The following is a 21,742-nucleotide window of genomic DNA, read 5'->3' on the forward strand; positions in this document are numbered from 1 at the left end:
TTGTTATTTTTGCATATATGTTACATTTTACAGTGTTTTGTGGCTCAAAAGAAAGACAATTAAAAATTATTTCATATTATATAGTTTAGATTACATAAGATAACCTAGAAATAGTAAAAAATTCCCTTTCTTTTTTTGTCGCAAAAGAGAATTCAACAAAGATTTTCATTAAAAAACACCTTAGTGTAAAAATTAAAAAGTTTAAACATGGTCACAAAAAGATTCAAATAGTTTATTAAATGTTTCATTTTCAGCAAATGACGATTAATCTCTATTACAAAGAATAAAGTGTAAAAAGATATTCTCGTTTTAATTTTAAGCAACTTAAAATGCATTTTAATACCTTTTAATGATTTATTTTTTAAAACATCATTTTATAAAATGTTATTGATTTTTAAAGTTATATATTAGAATGTTTTTAAATTTTGTTAACATTTTGTTTTAAATGTAGAAAATTGGTAATTCTAAACATTCAAAAAATGATTTTATTAAATTTGCATCACTTAAATTGCATGTTTGATGAAATTTTCAACTGATAATTCAAGAAAAATCGTTTAAGTTTTATTATATTTTACTTTGAAATGTTAAAAAAATATATTATTGTCAAAAATGTGGAAGTTATACTTTCCTCAAAAAAAGACCTGAAACATGCAAATTAACACGTGTAATGAGATTTTTTTTCTTTCAGGTTTAATTTTAAGTAATTATTGATATTTTTTGTAAAAAGGATTTTATATAAAAAGTTTTAAAACTCGAGTTATGTAGTGGTTCTAAAAAAGGTTGCGAATTTATGCAATTTTCTTGCAAAAAAAATTTTCTAGGATTTTAAAAATAGCAAAGGGTGTTATTAGACGTACTTACAGATACAATTGCTAAGTCATTTTGGCCAAACACTAAAATAAAGTTTTGACATCTGAGGGTCCAACCGTGTGTGAAATGCACCGATACTCAAAGATTTATAAATACGTTATCTTATTTATTTGCTCAAAAACTTAGACTACTTTTATTCAATTTTGATTGGTTGGTTCCAAAGTAGAAATGTATAAATTTATCAAAAACTAATTTTAATCAACAGAAGGGGTATTTTTGTTATTCATCATTTAATATGTATATCAATTTGCTTTGCCAATATCAAATCAACTGTTTTTGATAAATTCCAAGATTAAAAAAAAAATACCTTTCTTCTTGAATCAATTATCATAAGTTCCCGTTTTTCAATATTTTCAATTTGGTCAGATTTTAGCTGATTTTGCTTATCTGTATCAGATTTTGTCTGATTCTGCTGAATTCTGCCCGCCAAATCTGACGTAGTTATATTGTCTACGTCTGCAAATTTTCTTGTTATGCTATATACTAAAAAAATACAAAATTTAAGCTTGATTTTAACTAGCAAAGCTACTCTTTTTATTTGTCCGTCCGTCAGTCAGTCCGTAACGCTAAGTAGAGAAATGTAATTTTCTTGAGTTCTATTAAAAATAAACTATAGAAATTTTTATTGAAGATTCCTATGACATATGCGCATCTTATCTATACATTGTGTACATTGTATTGTACGTCTATCTGCCTATCATGTTTCAAAAGATGTAAACATTATTTTCAATAAAGTTACCAACCTATTAATTTTAACATTTCAATAACAACATTAACATTCTTATCTGAAAATATAATAAACTTTTTAAAATCAGAACAAAACAAGGTCAATAATGTTATTTGAAGTAGGACATTAAAAAACACAAAATAATTGATACAGAATATATAGATTGTGGATATATTGACAAGGGAAAATTTGTAGTCAATTTAGGTTAAGCCTGATTTATTGGTCAGTTCGTTTGATATCATTTGATATTAAAAAGAATACATTTAGTAGCAAAATAGCTTTTGTTTTCCAGTATGGCTTCGAAACCGATTGATATCCACTGGATTAGAACCAGTTCTCAGCTATACTGAAAAATCATGCATCGTATTACAGACACTTTTCCACGACTAAAAAAATCATAAAATTAAAACCAGTTTTGTTAAAGATTTAGGAAAATCATAATGTTTTTATTTAAATAACCGCGGAAAGCTATCTGTAATACAATTCGATAATAACTTTTTAAAAATTATTTTCCAAAGTTTGTTGGATTCTGATCCTTTCTGTGCTCCGTAGGAAGTGCTTCTGCTTGTGCTGGCCCAGCAAGACTAGCGGTCAGCTCCAAAGCTTCCCTAAAAGCATAAAATAAGGATGTACATTAATAATATTGGTGAATATTTTGGAAGAAGATTTTAAAAAAGTTCTCAAACTTTTAAGCAAACAAATAATAATGTTTTTAAAACTTTTGAACCTTTAAAAATTGCGAAATTGCGTATTTTTAAAATGGCTTTTGATAGGTTATTTTAGGTTAGGCTAGGTTTAATTGGGTTAGATGATTGCCCCACAGGGTTAGGCAATTGGCCCTGCAGGGGCTATAAATAGGAAAAAAGCTACTGTGAAAAAAATGAAGAATTGCCCATTAAGGATCGTTGCCACGAAAGGGACTATACCCAAAATTGCAGTTCAACATTACCAACGTTCAGGGTGAAATCCAGGGAGGGAGAGGACCTTGGACTGTTTATTACACTAGTGACCAAAAGTTATATAAAAACGTTTTCTTATTCTATGGCCTAAAACTTTTGGGACATTTATTGAATTTTGATTGCTTTGTTTATTGAGTGTCCAAACGTTTCAGTCACCAATTCAAAAATCTACAGAAAGGGTAATATTGTGTATCGTTATTAGGGATGTACATCAATTTAACCCTTTATAGATCCCTTGTTAAATCTTACATATTAATACCCTAACCCCGCAGGGGCTATTAGTTTACTACCTAGTTTGGGGAGGGATTCTCCTTCGAAGCCAGACATCATCCGCTTGTTATGAGATGCGAAGAATGCCTTTTTTTTTACACCATCACACATTATGATAGGTAACAGTCAACCAACCCTTTAATTGCAAGACCTTTGTCTATAAGTCCAGACTATGCATAGTAATGGGTTGTGCCTGTTTTAAAGATAAAGGTATTTATTTCTCCCACTATCACAATTAGCATAGGAAGTATTTTAAACGTCTCTATTATGACGCGTGGAGCTTGATTGCCCTAGTGGCTATACAAAAATATCTCGTCCTTCTCCATGACTACTTAGATCCAAACACTAAGAAACAATGGCAACACAAACAAACAAACAAGTATGACTCAACGACAGCAAGCAGGCACACTATCATTTATGATAATACCTTAACCATGCGGGGTTTATAATTACCTTAAACGCCTGGCAGACCAGATGGGCATGTCTCGGGGTACATTAATTCTCTGCTTTAAATATCTCAACCCTGCATCACAACCTTGAGGGGGATACACCTTTTCTCCAGTCAGCATGTAAGTAAGACTACATCTCAACCCCTCGTCAAGCTTTTCATCATCTATAGGGTTAACCTTAGTTATATAATCCTTAAACTTGAGAACTCTGGCCGCTGCAAATATCTTGGAATTGTCAGGTTCTGGCGCACCATGCTCTGGCAAAGTGAAGTCTGTACAACTGTTTACCCGTGACTCGCATTCCAACTGCGCCTCTGTATTGTTCTGATAACAGCCTCCCATTTGTGGGGGTAGGTCATGACAATGGGTGTGGAAATCACTCTGGGTTCCCAAATATGTGTCTCTAGTTTCTAAGGCCTCAAACCATCTGGTTAGGTTAGGTAACTCCGGGTTTCCTCGTAGGGTAAATCCTTTATAATAGTAGAGGCTGGCGTTCATTCTTTCAACATAGGGGACAAACACACAATCCACTACTGAAAACTCTTCAAGAAAAAATGGTCCTGGGGTAGCCGCAAGCGCAGAATCAACCACCTTGGCAACTTGCATAAATTCTTGTTCAGAAATTTCTTCATCTGATTGGTTCCGTGATGGATAGCAAAGCCATCTGCACCAGTATTGAAAAAGAGCCCTCTCCAATTTTCTCAATTCAACAACTTTAGCTTGATTGAAAGACATATGTAGAGGCCCAAACTCTGACTCCAGGCTTGCCAGGATTCTATCACTTTCTGTTATTATCTTTCCATCCAGTTCCAGGGCTGGCAGCATACCTACAATATAATGGATATATATTATTACTTGGATGTTACACCAGATTATCATGTACTCTAATAACAGAGAATGTAAGGATACTGTCACCATCTGTTGTTATCTTTCCATCCAGTTCCAGGGCTGGCAGCATACCTGCAATATAATGGATATATTATTACTTGGATGTTACACCAGATTATCATGTACTCTAATAACAGAGAATGTAAGGATACTATCACCATCTGTTATTATCTCTCCATCCAGTTCTAGGGCTGGAAGCATACCTGCAATATAATGGATTTATTATTACTTGGATGTTACATCAGATTATCATGTACTCTAATAACAGAGGCTTGCCAGAATTCTGTCACTATCTGTTGTTATCTCTCCATCCAGTTCCAGGGTTGGCAGCATACCTGGGAAATAATGGATATATTATTATTTGGATGTTACACCAGATTATGATGTACTCTAATAACAGATAATGCAAGTTAGTGTTCTATCACTCTTGGTTGTTATTATCTCTCCATCCAGTTCCAGGGCTAGCAGCATACCTGGGAAATAATGGATATATTATTACTTGGATGTTACATCAGATTATCATGTATTCTAATAACAGATAATGCAAGTATTCTGTCACCCTCTGTTTTTATCTTTCCATCCAGTTCCAGAATAATAAATGTAGAATATACGTCGATATTATGAAACGGGAAAAATTATCCTCAATTTAGGTTGCTAACATGAGAATAATTATTGATTAATTCGTTTATCAAGAGGATGGGGATTGTCGGTTCGAATCTTGGCACATCACAGCGTTATAATCAAAGACGTTAAAAGATGGTTGCTAGGGGTGGATGCCTTGGACTGATAAAGGCACAACATGTCATCGTGTACACGCAGTTAGGGCACTTCATTGGCGAGACTTGGTTCTGATATACATAAAAAAGAACACATGGTGAATCCCTTCTTCTATGAGCTATCATGGTTAAGCGAGATTCAGAAATAAAAAAATAAATTTAGGTTTTGTTAGCCCTGAGTGCCGGAGGCTCGTGCCAACAACTAATTAACAATTCAAGATTTTTTCACATTTTTGAAGACTATTAGTATTTTCATTTAATCCTTAGAAGGCCTGCACAGATAATTTACCTGAAGGACAAATTTTCTTGTACCAGGCCTCTTTGGTTCCATAACAAAACATTGTCACCTTCCGCACCTGTGAAAAATGCATGAATAATTTGTTTAGATTTAATTTTCTAAATCATTAACGTTTATTTTGTTTTAAATTGTAAGTATAATGAAAGTTACGGAGAAGACAGACTAACCTTAATGTAGAAAAGCTTCATTTAAAAAAGTGTCGCAACAAGTAATAGCAAAATTTCGAAAGGTGCTAATTGTGAATTAAATTGTCTAAAGTCTTAGACTATAAGTCTATACAATTTTAAAATTAATAAAAGCAAAAGATATATTTTTCAATAAAAAGAACATTTCTATTGTTTAAATATTCTAAAGCGTAAAATAAAACAAGGATGACAACATCCATCAAAGATAAGCTCAACAAATCAGACGGACACACAAGAATTAACAAACATAGAGTACTTTTAAGTACATGAATTATGATGTCGATTTTCATTCATTTCGAAGTTTTGGACTTAAAGATGCTTTGCATATCACAAAAAGCTTAACCTACTTAGGATTTTAAAAAAGGCAATAGAATAATATTAATCACATCATGTTAAATTTGATGTCAAATATAGAGAAAGTAAATATTTACAAAATAGACATAAGTACATACAAGTGATGATTATAAAGTTGCTACGTTTTCTAAATTGTACCTTGAAAAGCTTCACTTGTAAAAAATATAATTTGCTGTAACATGACTTATAAAATTTTTGAAGGTGCTAATGGTCTAAAGTCTGAGTTTACAATTTTTTAAAAATGAATAGCAAAAGATACATTTTACAAAAAACTAATGAGCATAGAGAAAAAAATAAAAGAGAGGAATCGAAGCAACTAGAAGACGAAAATAGGCAGTGGGCCTAGAGGCCTACTCAGCGCTGTTGCCGCGCTAAAATTTATTGCTATTCCACTACTTTTCAAATGGGAGGATTAAAAATTATTAAGAAAAATATTTTTTTACTTTTTACTATTTCCATATTTAGGGCAAGAATATTAGATTAGATATTTTCGTTTTAATGTTTTAATTAAAAATTACATAGAATTTTATTTTTATTTAAAAAAATTTGTTCATGAAAGATGAATCCTTCTATTTCTAAAAAGGGGGAAATTCTGATCTGATTCTGACCGCCCACGGCTGTTTGCTTAATATCGCTTTTCTTTTAATTCACATTATTATTTATGATTGACTTACAAAAAGCCCTGGGCGGCTTTTGATTTTCGTCTGCTTCTAAATTTAGGGATGGGGAAGTAGTATTTTACCATGAAAAAGGGGTGAGTATTCATCCTCTTATCCTTTTTCCTTATGCTAATGAGTTATACATATTAATTAAAATGTTGTCTGGCCGTCTTTCCATATGTTTGTCTTCCCGTCGGACTGTTTGTCTGTCTTTCTGTGTGTCCGTCTTGTCGTCTGTATATAAGTCAGCCTGACCGAATAAAGCTTAAGGTCTTGCTAACTGCTGGAAAACTAGGGATCTGCGTTGTAAGGACTATGCTTACATGTCATACAAAGATTTTAGGCTATTTCCTTAAAGGGGAAAAAGATCTTAGCTAAAATTTCATTCTTTTATCAAAGTACACCTACAAAATCTATTAATTCTTTCAGCAGGGATACTTTAAAAGGGGGGGGGGGTGTAAGTTGTGCTAAAATTCCGTAAAGGTGTGAGTAAGCTTCCAGTCAAAACCGATTATTAAGTCTAACTCTTCCTAATATTGACAAAACGCATAGTATAATTGAACGCATATTTAATAACAGTTAAGACTTAATAATCGCTTTCGATTGGAAGCTTACTCACAATTTTACAGAATTTTAGCACAACCTACCTCCTCCTTTGTTATGACTTGAATTATTATTGCTTAAAATTTAACTCTATAAAAGATTAAGTTAGTTTGATAACTTTTAAGTCTGCTACCTTGTGTTTTAATTGCAGGGACTTAAACATAACAAAAATACTTTTTACGACCAAAATAAAACAAAAAAAAACTCTCAAATTTTACTAAAATGAAATACCTATATTTTTTGAAAAAAATATTATCTCTGTAAGACTCATGTAAAACTGGTGCTAATCCTAAGCAAATAACGATATATAATTTCTCTTCAAATATTTCATATTAAATTGCAGACTATTTGTGTATAGACATAGGTCTGTCTCAAAAAGTCTGGACATTCAAAATTTCTTTAAATGACTGGAATTGTAAAACCTACAGTCTCTAGTCTGAAATTTGGGTATAAAAGAATTATAATTTTAGAATAGTCTTCAGAAGTAAACATTACTTACTACAATCAACATATATAAAATAAACAAAGAGTAAAAATGAACACAATCATTTTATTCTCCATACTAACAATGAACTTGGATGAGCAGAGAAAATTTGTGCTCGAGAAGCTGAATGAGTTTTGCATTGTCAAGTCAAGTCTTACAAAGATCATCACTCAACATATTAAACTCCTTGTCAAAGCAATGAGAGAAGATTCACCTGATGGTTTGGTTCTCCTGGGACAAATAATCAATGCCAACACACTGAGATCAATTTGGAAGAGTGTGACCAGATACTACTGGTTGGATCTGGATGATCCTTTAGTTCTCCATGTGAACCAGGGTATTAACCAGATTATCAACTCCAGCAGACTTGCAAGTGTCTTCATGGTTATCTGAGCTAGACATATCATCAATCTGCATGGAGTCGGAGACATGAGGATGAAGATTGTTGATGGATCATATCATGGCCACTACTGGATATAATTCTGATCTTGTTGATGTTGATCTCAACAAAATTAGAGACTATCCATTCTTTGGTAGAGGAGGAAGAACAAACCTAGAAGTGAATGTGCTCGAACTGTTGGAGCTTGAAGCAATCATTCCACCACAACTCTACTGTACCTGGCCAAGATATAAGAGATTCTGAAGAGGCTGCTGATAAAATCTAGAGAATATTGGAACATGCATGTCACGAGAATGTGAATAGACTTGCCTACAAATGAACTGTTGTGGGATGTCAAGCTTTGAATAATAACATTTTATTTATTTAAGATTTATAAATTATTAAGATAAATAAATATGAAAATAGAAAATATTCTCGAATTTTTTTATTGATCTTATTTTTAAATATAAAAGAAAACACATTACCAGTCAAATCTTTAAGAACTAATTACCATAATTTGCTGCAAAAAATGTATAAATGTAGATGTATAACCAGACAACTATCTGGATCTCCCTGTAGAGGTTCTTATTCGTTCGCTAGCAATTTGCTTTCTACACTTTTGTAGCGACTTGTTAATATTCCCGACGCTATTGGTCGATTTTCAAAGACCCAATTTAAAGCACAGGACCATCCCCCCCCCCTCTATTGTTTTATTCTAATATTTCTCCTACATTACACACATAAACAAAGATGAGAGCATAGTAGCACTACTAATATATAATTAATATCGTACGGCAATACAGAAAAAATAAGAAGGTATAGTTTAGCTGCGCTACTAATAATATCTTTAACCTTGCATGGATTCCTCTTTTCCTCTAGGAATAGCCAGACTTTCTGGCAGTACAGGCAAATATTAAGTAGGTATAGAGTAGGTGCGCTTCTTAATATATAATTAACCTTGTATGGAATCCTCTTTTCCTCCAGGAATAGCCAGACTTTATGGCCGTATGGACAAATATTAAGTAGATATAAAGTAGCTGCACTACTAATTATCTAATTAACCTCAAAGAATAGCCAGACTTTCTGGCTGTATGGACAAATAATAAGTAGGTATAGAGTAGCTACGCTACTAAATATAAAATTAACCTTGTACGGAATTTTCTTTTCTTCTAGGAATAGCCAGACTTTCTGGTCGCACGGACAAATATTGAGTAGGTATAGAGTAGCTGCGCTACTAATAATATAAAATTGTATGGAATTATATTTTCCTCTAGGAATAGACCATGGTGTATGGACAAATAATAAGTAGGTATAGAGTAGCTACGCTACTAGCATATAATTTACCTTGTAAGGGATTTTCTTTTCCTCCAGGAATAACCAGACTTTTTGGCAGTACGGGCACCAGGCATGGTGGTCACGGAATAAGGTCACCCTAAGAAAATAATGGGATGGGCAGTTGATAGGGATTAACTTAATGAACCAACAAATCTCTGGTCTGTTGGTAGGTATTATATTTCGCACAGGAGGACTGGGGCAGTGGTCCCAAAGCCGATTTTTCATAAAAGATAAAATTATTTGGGTTAATATTGACTCATCCAATAAGATTTTATCCAATTATCTCTCAATCTAAGAGAGTAGCACCAAAAATAGATTGTTGGCATATCATGGCAGTAGACGCAACAAACCACCACCTCCCATTTACAGTCTAATGTCCGAAATTACACTCAGTTAAAGAATTAAAGAATTGTTGTTTTAAATTTAATGTAGCATTTTTAAGACAACAAACACTTTACTTCAGTCTAAAGTGCACAGTTTAAAAATAAGACAAATCCCTTTAATTAAAAAAAGATATAGAAACTTATAAAAAATTTTAATGGCTCATTAAGTACATATATGCTAGAAAAAATAGAATTCTTACCTGACATTACTTTCTAGTTGTCCAAATAGCCTGAAAAAAAATATCTATTTCCAAAAGATTATCAAAGAATAGTTATTTCTCGCGTCGTATTATAAACAGCTTTCCGCGGATATAGAAAGTACAATTATAAGATTAAAACCAGTTTTTTAGCCCCGAGGTTTGAAGATTGGACGCGTAGTTTGAACAAATCAATCAAGATCTAATGAGTCAACCAGTAAGAGAACGTAAATATGTATAAAAATAATACTATTATTTAAAGTCCAATGTCCCCTTCCTCCATTTTTTTATATGACATATTTTACCTAAGAGTCGCCTGGCTTGTCGTTTTCCCATTCACCCAATCTGGCTCTTTATACTGATTCATTACTAAAAACAATAACAATTATTCAGCGTTTCGTAGAAATTCCTTTTGAACATAGGTGTATCTATTTCTACAGCTCTAGTAGTTACCAATTTAATAAAAACCTGTTGATTTTTTGGTACTTTTTTACTGAAAACTTTTATAGAGTTATCCTATTCATCTGATTTTCGAGAAAAAATTATTTCTAGGACAACAAGATATACTATTTCAATCGAAGAATTTCTATAATCTGGACCCAAAAATGAAAGTACGTCCTTAAACAGTGTCTTGTATTTGTAAATTTAGCAACAAATCTATATACAATTATGTTTAGACTTCTAAAATAATCAAAGTAATCTTTCTAAAAACCAATTCAACAACGCATAACAATGGCCTAAAACCTGCAATTTTAGAGTTCTTACCTAAATTTGAAATCTGCTGCCATGATAAAGCTTTAGCCTTGTTGAGAGCATTCATTTTAAATTTTTTTCTGAAAAAAATATATTAAATCATTTGGTATAAAAGTCATTTGGCATAAAATAAAGTTTTCATTTCATTAAAAGCGTAACTGGTTCAGTGGTTATGGTATCAGGTACTAAGGAAAAAAGTGTGTGGGAGGGTGGTGAGGGTATATGGCAAGATCCGTAATCATTAGAGCTTTGTAAATGACGAGATCTTCCCAAAACACCCCCCCAACCACATAAATAAGATTTGGTATTTAAAAAAAAATTCATTCCTTTTTGACACTCTTAAAAAAGCTGTTGATAGACCGCTGCTTTGGGTCTGCAGCTGTGGCAGCTGTCAATGATTTGCGCTTCATACTGCAGCTGTCACTGGAGGAGCTTTGCAACAGCTTGACAACTTTCTTCATAGCTGTTGAAGTTCCCTTCACTAGGAAATTGTCAAGAGTCATAAGTTCGAGTCCCTCATATTTCTAAAAGAAAATTAATTCAATAACGTTCTCTCATTCGTTGGCTTAACAACTTTGGGGACTTTTATAGAATTTTAATTAAATGGTTTATTAAGTTTAGTGTCCAGACGTTTCAACCACTAACTATTATCTACAAAAAGGTTAATTTTATTTATAATCATTGGGGATGTACATCAATTTATTAGCTATTGTCTTATCCCTTTAGATCCCTGAGTCAGCCTGCAAGTCATAATCCTGATCACCTTGTCCATGGTGGCAGTGTAGAGGACATAGGTCATGTTGATGTGTGAGAACACGTGGTTCACCTCCCCCTTCTTCGCCAGCTGGCTGTACGCAACCTTCAATGTCTCCAGGTGGGTAGAAATTACTTCTTTTTCATCTAAATATAGGTAATTATAGTTTTTCTGGTAAATGTGTAATAAAACAATTTTAGATATTATTATGATATACTCAGGGATCTAAAGGGATAAGACAATGGCACTTGAATTGATTTACATCCCAATGATAATAGAAAAAATTTATCCCTTCATAGATTAAAAGTTATTGATAGAAACGTTTAGACATTCAACCTAATGAACGAAATTCAACAAAATTCCCAAAGTTGTTAAGCCAACGAATAAGAAAAAGTTATAATAAAACTTTGGGGACTAGTGTAATAACAGAATAATGGATGTACTGAATAACAAAAATTAACCTTTCACTTCTTTTTGTTGTTTGCCAGCTTCATCTTGGTCATCAGCAGCTTGTTTCCCTTCACCTGGAACAGTCAGGAGTTCCCACAGGTTTGCCAGAAGTCCACTGGCTGGCCTCTGCTGGACAGCATACACAAGGTCACCAGAAGAGTTCGGATGGGACAAGGCCAGGACAAGTGTTCTTTCGTCCCTGCTCGCTGTCTTTTTGCCTTTTCTAAAGAGGAAAGATATATTGATCTAAATAATATTTTGTCTGACAAAATTTAGAAAACTCTGTATATACATATCTGTATTGGAGAAGTAAAATATACCTTGGATAATTAAGAACACCTTCCTCCATTTTCAACTCAGATTTCCCGCATTTTACGCACGTGTCTTCTATGTCAACAATGGACGCGGCATTCAAAGCTCTTGCTGCGCACATGCTCTTGACTGGACAAGTGACACAGCTTGGTGCCTTGGGTGTGCACACAGTGGCCCCGAGCTCCATCATTGCCTGGTTAAAATCGCCAGGACGTTCTAAACAAAAAAGAACTTCAGAAAAAGTTTAAGGAAATGGTTCTAAATACAGGAAGGGAGGGGACAATGGTCTGTTTATTACACTAGTCCCCAAAGTTTTATAATAACGTTTTCTTATTCGTTGGCTGAGTTGACCTGCTGAAGTTGCCAGGAGTTGGCAAGTATACGGCCTCAGCTGTTGTCAGCGTTGCTTTTGGAGCTCAGGTTAGTTTCGCCATTAGAATTCAGAGCGAGAGAGAGGGGACTATGGGCTGTTTATTACACTAGTCCCCAAAGTTTTATAATAACGTTTTCTTATTCATTGTCTGAACAAACTTGGAGACCTTTATTGAACTTTGATTGGTTGGCTCATTTAGTTGAGAGTCCAAACGTTTTAAAACTAATTGTAATTTATAGAAGTGGTATTTTTTTGTCGGCCAATGTCTTATCCCTTTAGATCAATTTTCTAATTAGAAAATGACAAAAACGACAAAACAAAACAATGAAACGTCAGTGAAATTTTTACCTTTATCAACAATATCATCAGCCAGCTTCCACATGTGGTCAACAACTTTCTGATTGTCTATGGGCGCACCAATGCCGCGTAAACGTGATAACACACGTAGCACGTTTCCATCCACTACTCCAACCTTAAAAAATACACAATTTGGTTTGTGCAACAACAGATATGTCATTGAAAGATAAATTTTTGTTAGCTTGTCTATTTTTTAAATGCAGACCTCCTAATATTGGAATGGATTGGGCTTATATTAGATTAAATTTAATGCTTAATTTACAAGACTAAATATTAGTAAATAAGATTAAGTTATCTTTGATTGTCCTAAGCATATTTTGTATCTGAAATCAGATTTAAGAAAACAACTATCCAATTAATTCTTTAGAGGTTGAACAAAAAAATATCTTGATACTTATTATTCTCATATTTGAACTTCATATTGGTCTTTCTAACCTCTTTGGAGACTTTTATTGAAAATGGATTGGCTGGTTCATTAAGTTGAGTGTCCAAACGTTTTAATCACTTATTATAATCTAGATAAGTGGTAATTTTACATCATTAGTGATGTACATCAATCTATCTGCAATTGTCTTATTCCATAAGATCCCTGAATGGCAATGCTAACTTCACCTGAGCTCCAAAGGCAATGCTGGCAACAGCTGAGGCCGTATACTTGCCTACCCCTGGCAACTTTAGCAGCTCAACTCTTGTCTGTGGCATTGAACCATCCAATGTTTCTTCCACGTATCTAAAAAATATAGATGATAACTTTTGTTTTGAAAAGAAATTTTCCCCAAAATGTTTCATAATGACTAAAAGATAAACTATAATTCATTATGTGTGATTGACATTCAGACAGAAATGTCTAAATGTTTTGGAGGTTGTTATTAAAAAATTATAGTATTAAGTGCCTTAAGTATTAAAAACAAATTTAAAATTCAATTAATCCACTCAATGTTTCTTCCACATATCATAGATAACAAATTCTAATAAAAAATTGAGTTTCTTTAAATGAGACTTTACAAAATATTTTAAAAATTGATGGCAAAGATAAACTAAGATGTGATACTTATTTTTTAGAGTACAATACAAAAATGGTTTGTTAAAGCTAAATATTTGTACCTGGCCCCCTCCCAGAGACGACGTCCTCTACTGTAATAACCAAGTCCGGACCATGCCTAAAAGAAAAAAAGTGTTTAAATCTTTATATTTAAACTAGCGGTTACGCCCTTGAGGACTCTAGAGGCATTTTTGGGGAAGTCCACCCATAGACGTCCAAGGGGGGGGGGGGTAATGGGGCGATTACCCCCCCAAACGAATTTTTTTTTCATTTTACCCCCCCCCCCCACCCCATTTAAAATTCCCCCCCCCCCCAAAAAAAAAAAGCTTGGACGTCTATGAGTCCACCCACCATCTTACTTTCAATTTAAATTTTAAGAAGAAAAAGTTTTAACTCCTTTTTAAAAGGGGCCCTTTATTTTTTTTTTGGGGGGGGAAGGGACGATTTCTCCATGGAGGGTAATAGTGCAATCCCCAAAACTAGTCAAAACCTTCTTACATGACCTATAAGAAGCTACAGTGTACAGAAGAATCATAATTACTGCTTTACATAAAAGAATATTCTTTGATTACAAATCTTTCTATTTAATATTTATTTAAAAGGATAGCTACCTTTGAATGGTTGGAATTCTAGCTCTAAATCTTTTTTTCCATTTAATCAAAACTAGGACTTAATCATGCTTGGTTCAAACAAGGGTAATTTTGTTAATCACAATTGGACGTGTATAATTTATTACCCATTTGTCTCATTTACCTGGTTTATTTGTTCAAGAGTAGCCTTAGATAGTTCTTTAGTTCCAGGCCATTTCTTTATCCATTTATTAAAATAGTCAATAACAGTAGCAACCTAAACAAAGAAGATATACACTGAGAACAAAAAATTAGGCAAATCCGAATTATCAGATGAGCGGCTTCGCTTATCTTTTTCAACAAGTGTAATTATTAAATAATGTGTAGATATATAGATGTATTCTTTGGCTACTAGCATCCGTTGTTAATTGAAGAACAAGATCTCATAAACATTCTTGGGGGGGGGGGGGGATATTACAAAACCCAAAGATATGCAAATCTAAAGGAAATCAATTGAAAGGAGATTTTTTGCACTTTTCTTCTAGCACAATTGTTAAACATGAATATCGAAGCTGCTAATTTGAAAATTTAGATATGCCTTTTTATTTGGTTCCCATTAAAAAATAATATAATTGGTTTATTATATGATTTATAGTTTAATTATTTCAAATGTCTGTTGTATTCTTTTGTACTGTAATTTTTATGGATAAAATTACCCATTCTGTAAACTAAATTATTGGTTGAAAAGTAATTTATAGTCCATTGTCCCCTCCCTCCCTGCCAAAACTATAAACCTCACCTGTGTTTGTTGAAGCATAATTTCTGACACGAGCACCGAGTAGCCGCGCGTGTTGGGGTCAACCTCTGTGCGCGCAATATCCCTCCACGGCAGCGTGCGCGCGTTTTTGTCGTACCAGACCAACAGCTGACTTTGCAGTTCGCGGGTTTCTTTGGCAGAAAAAACATGGCGGCCGCAATCAGGCTCATTTTCTACTTTGGGCTTTTCATTTTCTTTTTTGCTTTTCTTTAGAACCATTTTTTATATTCTTATAACTTTTTTGGTTATTGAATAATTCAAACAATCATCTGAAATTTTCTACATTAATATTTTAGAAAATTACATACAGGAATCTAAAGGGATAAGACAATAACCGATAAATTGATGTAAATCCCTAATGATGATGCACAAAATTACCCCTTCTGTTGATTAAAATAAGTAGTTGAATAGTTTGAAAACTCCTCTTATTATAAAACTTTGAGATTAGTGTAATAAACCGACCATTGTCCTCTATCTCTCTGAATTACATATTAATAATAACAAAACAAGGATGATATTCTTAAATCAGCGAAGCAAGAATTAGCTGAAAATTACTCAAATTAGCGTATCTACCATATAAATCTATTCTCATAATTAAATCATATTAAAGGGAAGAAAACTATTTTTATGTTGGTTACATCAAGCTATGTCTTATGAAGTGCTTTTTTTTTTAGAATGTTTCCTAATTTGTAAAAAGTAAGCTAAACCCAAATGTATTTCTTTTCATTGGCGATTTACATTGAAACTTTCAGACTAATATATTAATCGGCCATATTTAATATTAAAGTAACATTGTTTTAAAGCTATTATTACACATATAATAATTTAATGAAAAAAGTTTTAGAAAAATGCTTTAGTTTAATGATTGCACTAGGTTAAAAGGGGATTTTTATATGTTCAGGTCTACATTTTAAAAAATCTTATTTTATGAAATGGTAACTTTGAAAATTAACATTGGAAGGAGCAGTTTGTGCTTTATTAATTAATATATAGCTACACCCCTAAAAGTCTCTAGGGGCACTTAAGGAAAGGTGAGTAATTTGCGTCTCTTCTTTCAATTTCGAGTTTTAAGATGAAAAAAAAGTCCCTTCCCTTGCGACTATGAATAAATAACAATGATTTTATGATACTATCACATCTTTAAAATGAAAAATTTTTAAAAATCAAAATAACAAATCAACAAGAAAACTCCAACAAATAAACAATTGTAAAAGTAATACTTGAATCAAATATCTACCTAAAATTATGAAAATTATCTGGTGCTGTATAATCAAAATTTCTATGACTTTTTAAAACGAAAAATTTAAAAATCTTAGAATACTTATTCAGTAGAATAGAACAGATGTAGATTTACAGATCTTAGAATACTTATTTAGTAGAATAGAACTGATGTAAATTTACATATCTTAGAATACTTATTCAGTAGAATAGAACTGATGTAAATTTACAGATCTTAGAATACTTATTCAGTAGAATAGAACTGATGTAAATTTACAGATCTTAGAAAACTTATTCAGAAGAATAGAACTTATGTCAATTTACAGATCTTAGAATACTTATTCAGTAGAATAGAACTAATGTAAATTTACAGATCTTAGAATACTTATTCAGTAGAATGAAACTGATGCAAATAAACAAATCATAGAATACTTATTCAGTAGAATAGAACTGATGTAAATTAACATGTATCTCTGCCAGTATTTGAGAAATGTCAGGGAATGTATCAACAGAAAGTTCTCCGTGTCTGATCAACCAGTCCAGGGCTATGGGGATACTTGTAATCTTGTAATCCTAAAAAGCCAAAATGAGAGTTTTAGCTAGCTTACTTTGACAGATGTAGTGTCGATGATTGATTAGGTAAGCTAAATTACAAAATTTTAAAACTTTTAAAATCATTTTCTAGCTAATGAAAATTATAGCGTAACAGACGTAACGAACGAACAGACTAACTGTTTGGAGACCATCGTTTTAGATGTCATAAGAGCCATGCAAATGACGAGAAAGCATTGAAAATTTTTTTTATTATGGTGGAAGAAGTGAAAACTAGATCCCTTTTAAAGGCATGAAAACATTTAAAGTATAGATTTCACTGACAACTGGGTTATATTGGGTGTTGTTCAAATTTTAAATGAAGCACCGATTTCTTTATACATGCATCAGGGTTTACATAAAAATTTTCTAAAAAACAACCCAAATAACAAGAATGAACAAAAGAGTAGCTGCGCAGCGCAAATAAAATATAAATTAACCTCTGTCTGTATGAGTTGTAACAACTGTTGTGGGGTAACCAACTGGAAATCATCAACCTCGCCATCCTAAGGTAGAAAAAATATATGACCAGGGGAATAAAACAAGGATGATAGTGTGCAAAAAGGCGCTGCTTGAAGTCTACTTTAATTAATTAAATATTAGGGGGAAAAAATCAAAATCCTTTTTGTGGGTGGTTAACAGTGAAAACATCAAAATATCAAATAAACAGGAATCTAAAGAGATAAGACAATGGCGGATAAATTGATCATCCCCAATGATAATAAAAGGATGAAGGTTGCCCCTTCTGTAGATTACAATTAGTAAATGGAACGTTTGGACACTCAACCTAATGAACCAACCAATCAAATTCAATAAAAGAACCCAAAGTTGTTATGTCAACGAATCAGACAACATTATAATAAAACTTTGGGGACTAGTGTAATAACAGTTCAATGTCCCCTCCCTCTCTGAAATAAAACACGTCCTAATACTTCGGAATGTTCATAATTAAAATACCTGATTTGCTGGTTTGAAAGATTCCGGAAGCTTGAGATCAAATACGAACTCTGTTTGTGGATGCAATCCTCTGATAAAAAATATTAGTTATTCATCGCATCGTATTATCAACAGCTTTTCGCGGATAGTAAAGTAAAAAAAAATTGTAAGACCCGTGAAAAATTGTCTGTAATACGATGCCATACATGATTTTTCAGTATAATTTAACACCAGTTTTAATTGAGCGTTTATTAATCGGGGTTGAAGCCATACTAGAAAAGATATACCTATGGTGCATTCACACAAAGTGTCTCTTGAGCACTTATAACTCCTCCCCAGCTTTATTTTAAAAGAAATGTTGGGGGTGGTTATTTTTTTAAAGGAGCGATTTCTTTTAGAAGGTTGTAGGTACCCTCCCACGAAATAGTTAAAAACCTTCCCAAGACCCATGTGAAGCTTCCCTATGTAGGGAACTATATCGTTCGAGTGGTTAGCTATTTGATCTTAAGCAACAAACATACTGACAGACATCCTGTTACTTTTGTATAAGGATTAAATTTTGTCACCTGTCTGATTTATGAAAGAATGAAACAGAACCACATGGTTGAAGTCTAAACAATACAAGTTGCATTTTATAATTCAGTAATGGAGGAAACATTGGACTGTAAATTACATTAATACCCAAAGTTTTACAAGCAAGATAACTTATTGGTTAGCTCAAAAACTTTGGGTACTTTTATTGAATTTTGATTTTTCGGTGACAAACTCATAGTTTCCAAACATTTCAACCAATAATCTTAACATAGATATATGGGGTGTAAAATCATTATTAATATAAAATCAGTTTTGTTAGCTCGAAGGGGCCAAAGTACCAGACTTACAATCATTGTATTAATTTTACGATTTTTATGCTAATATTCGTGGAAAATTTCTTTAATGCTATACATGATTTATTAGTATAGTATGGATGTGAACCGGTTCTAATCCAGCAGATATTAATCGGTTTTGATGAAATACTCAAAAATTGTTTAGGATTTGTATACGTTATAAATAGAACTGTTCCTGAGATCTTTTGTTACAACCAGCCCAGCCTCTTCCTGCAGCTCTTTAACAGCTGTTTCCAGGACACCATGACCTTCAGAGTAACCCCCACCAACAAAACTGTCTAAATCATACAAACTAAAGTAGCGAAGCTATTATAAACTGCACAGATGTACGTCATTAAATAATTTATATTTTCTACTTAAAAAAGACTAAACATTTACAAGGATAACAATATCCATATATGCGAAGATGTAAAATCAGACGGTAGGACAAACGAATATTAACACTAGTAGAATGCCACGAGATGAAGCAGTATATTAATCTATAAGTCTGAACAAAATTGATGAGAAAAAAATCTGCATCTTTTGACTGGACGTACAGACTTTCTGGTAACAATCAAAGAGTTGCTCCGCTTTCTAAATTGTAACTAACTGTAATAGGAATCATCATGCAAAATTTTAAATAATTAGGACAATTCTAACATGCCCAAAGTAACTATAAAAGCTCTCTGTTACGTACGGACGGACATACAGAGCCTAATAGAAAAACAAAATGGATGTTGTCAACCTGGTTTCAAATAAAACCTACCAACGGATGTAAATAGAATATACATGGAAATTATGGTTAGGGGAAAATTGTCGTTAATTTAGGTTGCTAACATGGACAACTTTATTAGTCAGTTCGTTCGCACAATTTAGCTGAGGGGATGGGGTAAAGGGTTGGAAGTGGGATTCGCTACTTAGCCCGCTTTGAGTTTCACTTAATTAGAATACATAATAATCCGGTGTAAGATCCAAGTAATAATGAATCCATTAACCTACCAAATTTTCCAGGATAAGTTTGTTTGGTGCTGGACCGTTTCTGGATCCAGATCTTTTTGTACGGCGAGTCCTTCAGCTCCTGGTACCCGTTTATGTGCACGCCATACTGGGGGAGCCCAAGTAGGGGCGTGGCCGATCTTTCTACCTAAAAAGTTATACAAAATTGACTTGGGTATTTTTTAAGATAGAGTTGAGATCATGGATGTACAATATACGTGGACAGGAAGGGATGGGATTGGGGGAACCCAACACACTTCATAATTTTAATATTTATAAAAAAAAATAATGGGGAGTGAGTAGTTTATTCCCAAGTCTGTCTAACCCATGCAGGTGGCCCTAATTCTGCGGGGCTACCAAGTACCTAATATATAAACTAATCTAACATTACCTAAAGTAATAAACAGACAAAAGCTGTAAATAATATGATGCGTCAAATAACTATTACCTTGAAAAAAGGAGTTTGAGAAAATTTTGTTCTAATCTCATAGCATTCATTTCTCCAGCCAGAGAGGGTTAAAAACAGATCCTTTTCCCTTAAAAACAATATTCAAATTACTTCTCCAGCCAGGAAGGGTTAAAAACAGATACTTTTCCCTTACAATTAATATTCAAATTATTTCTCCAGCCACTAAGGGTTAAAAACTGATTTTTTTCCCTTACAAACAATATTAAAATCATTTCTCGATCCAGAAAGGGTTAAAACATATCCTTTTCCCTTAAAAATAATATTCAAATTATTTCTCCATCGAGAAAGGGCTAAAAACAGATCCTTTTCCCTTACAATCAATATTCAAGTTATTTCTCCAGCCACTAAGGGTTAAAATCAAATCCTTTTTCCTTACAAACAATATTCAAATTATTTCTCCAGCCAGAAAGGGTTAAAAACAGATCCTTTTCCCTTACAAACAATATTCAAATTATTTCTCCAGCCAGAAAGGGTAAAAAAACATATCTTTCTTCCTTACAAACAATATTAAAATTATTTCTCCAGCCAGAAAGGGTTAAAAACAGATCCTTTTCCATTACAAACAATATTCAAATTATTTCTCCAGTCTAAAAGGATTAAAAAACAGATCCTTTTCCATTACAAACAATACCTATTTAAATTATTTTCCAATTTATTTTTAAAATGGGGAGGGGTATAAGTGCTACACAGTAAACTTTGTGTAAAAGTACCAAGTTTGATTATTGTATGCCTGATATTTTGTAGGAAAGTTGCCACAGCCTGGCTTATAGACTCATAACTGTTCAGATCTTCTGCAAATTCAACTTTGCTTGGTCCAACTTTGAAAAAAAAAACACTTTTTGATTGCTGTTATTTTTTTAAAAGTAGGTAGATATTATAAGAATTAAATAGCAATTAAAATTGTCAGGCGCCATTTAATACAATAAACAAACAGTAGATGTGGGGAAAACGAATTGGTTGTTCTTAGAAAGTAAGATCACTCAATTCTACATTTATTAAGTATTAAAAGATCTTATATGAACCTTTCCCGGTTCTTTCCCTCAATTTCCATATCGAGAAATTAATCCCCATGCCAAATCCCTGCAGTGAATGTACCTAAAGTGCCCTAACCTTACGGAACTACCCAGTACCCAATATAACCTAACCTAACCTCATCTAAAGTAAAAGAAAAATTTTCCTTTTTTTTTAATAAGGGGAAGGGAGCAAGCACTTTTAAAGGAAAAAATCATAAATGAACATCAAAAGTGCCTTTGAAAACATGAGGAAATAATTTCATCTGATCCACCGCCTCCAGGGGAACAGTACCCACCCGGCTGCGTCCGCACAACAGCGGCAGATATCCGCTGCCGGCCGCATCTATCTCTGACATGCGGACATTATTGATCCGCCGCAAGATGCGAATAATACTGTTTTCTTGCATTGT

At 33.1% G+C, this 21,742-nt stretch overlaps 3 protein-coding genes across 4 annotated transcripts; all 3 read right to left on the minus strand.

Moving 5' to 3' along the window:
- Positions 1-2,100: 2,100 nt before the first annotated feature.
- Positions 2,101-10,646, minus strand: LOC145315642 (uncharacterized). 2 transcript variants are annotated; one of them, XM_080155632.1, is made up of 8 exons: positions 10,582-10,646; positions 10,122-10,185; positions 9,820-9,849; positions 9,260-9,333; positions 8,859-8,872; positions 5,229-5,295; positions 3,280-4,102; positions 2,101-2,205 (listed from the first exon to the last, which is right to left on the minus strand). In XM_080155632.1, the coding sequence occupies exons 1-8, from the start codon at positions 10,634-10,636 to the stop codon at positions 2,103-2,105; spliced, it is 1,230 nt and encodes a 409-aa protein (XP_080011758.1). In that variant the 5' UTR covers positions 10,637-10,646; the 3' UTR covers positions 2,101-2,102. The 2 variants fall into 2 exon arrangements, with proteins under 2 accessions (XP_080011758.1, XP_080011757.1); XM_080155631.1 differs by lacking the exon at positions 8,859-8,872 and having other exon boundaries at positions 9,246-9,333.
- LOC145315638 (adenine DNA glycosylase-like) lies at positions 10,643-15,514 on the minus strand. The gene is made up of 9 exons (XM_080155627.1): positions 15,226-15,514; positions 14,611-14,703; positions 13,920-13,975; positions 13,428-13,545; positions 12,807-12,930; positions 12,094-12,301; positions 11,785-11,996; positions 11,333-11,469; positions 10,643-11,093 (listed from the first exon to the last, which is right to left on the minus strand). The coding sequence occupies exons 1-9, from the start codon at positions 15,460-15,462 to the stop codon at positions 10,890-10,892; spliced, it is 1,389 nt and encodes a 462-aa protein (XP_080011753.1). The 5' UTR covers positions 15,463-15,514; the 3' UTR covers positions 10,643-10,889.
- Positions 15,515-16,585: 1,071 nt separating this feature from the next.
- Positions 16,586-21,742, minus strand: LOC145318139 (uncharacterized). Its single transcript, XM_080159488.1, has 9 exons — positions 21,568-21,742; positions 21,050-21,137; positions 20,299-20,386; positions 19,854-19,998; positions 19,032-19,153; positions 18,555-18,652; positions 18,010-18,079; positions 17,493-17,558; positions 16,586-17,034 (listed from the first exon to the last, which is right to left on the minus strand). Exons 1-9 carry the CDS (start codon positions 21,737-21,739, stop codon positions 16,894-16,896), a joined length of 990 nt encoding a protein of 329 aa, XP_080015614.1. The 5' UTR covers positions 21,740-21,742; the 3' UTR covers positions 16,586-16,893.

This window comes from Acartia tonsa, chromosome 4 (assembly GCF_053477335.1).
Source record: "Acartia tonsa isolate MP-2025a chromosome 4, ASM5347733v1, whole genome shotgun sequence".
NCBI classification, from domain to species: domain Eukaryota; kingdom Metazoa; phylum Arthropoda; class Copepoda; order Calanoida; family Acartiidae; genus Acartia; species Acartia tonsa.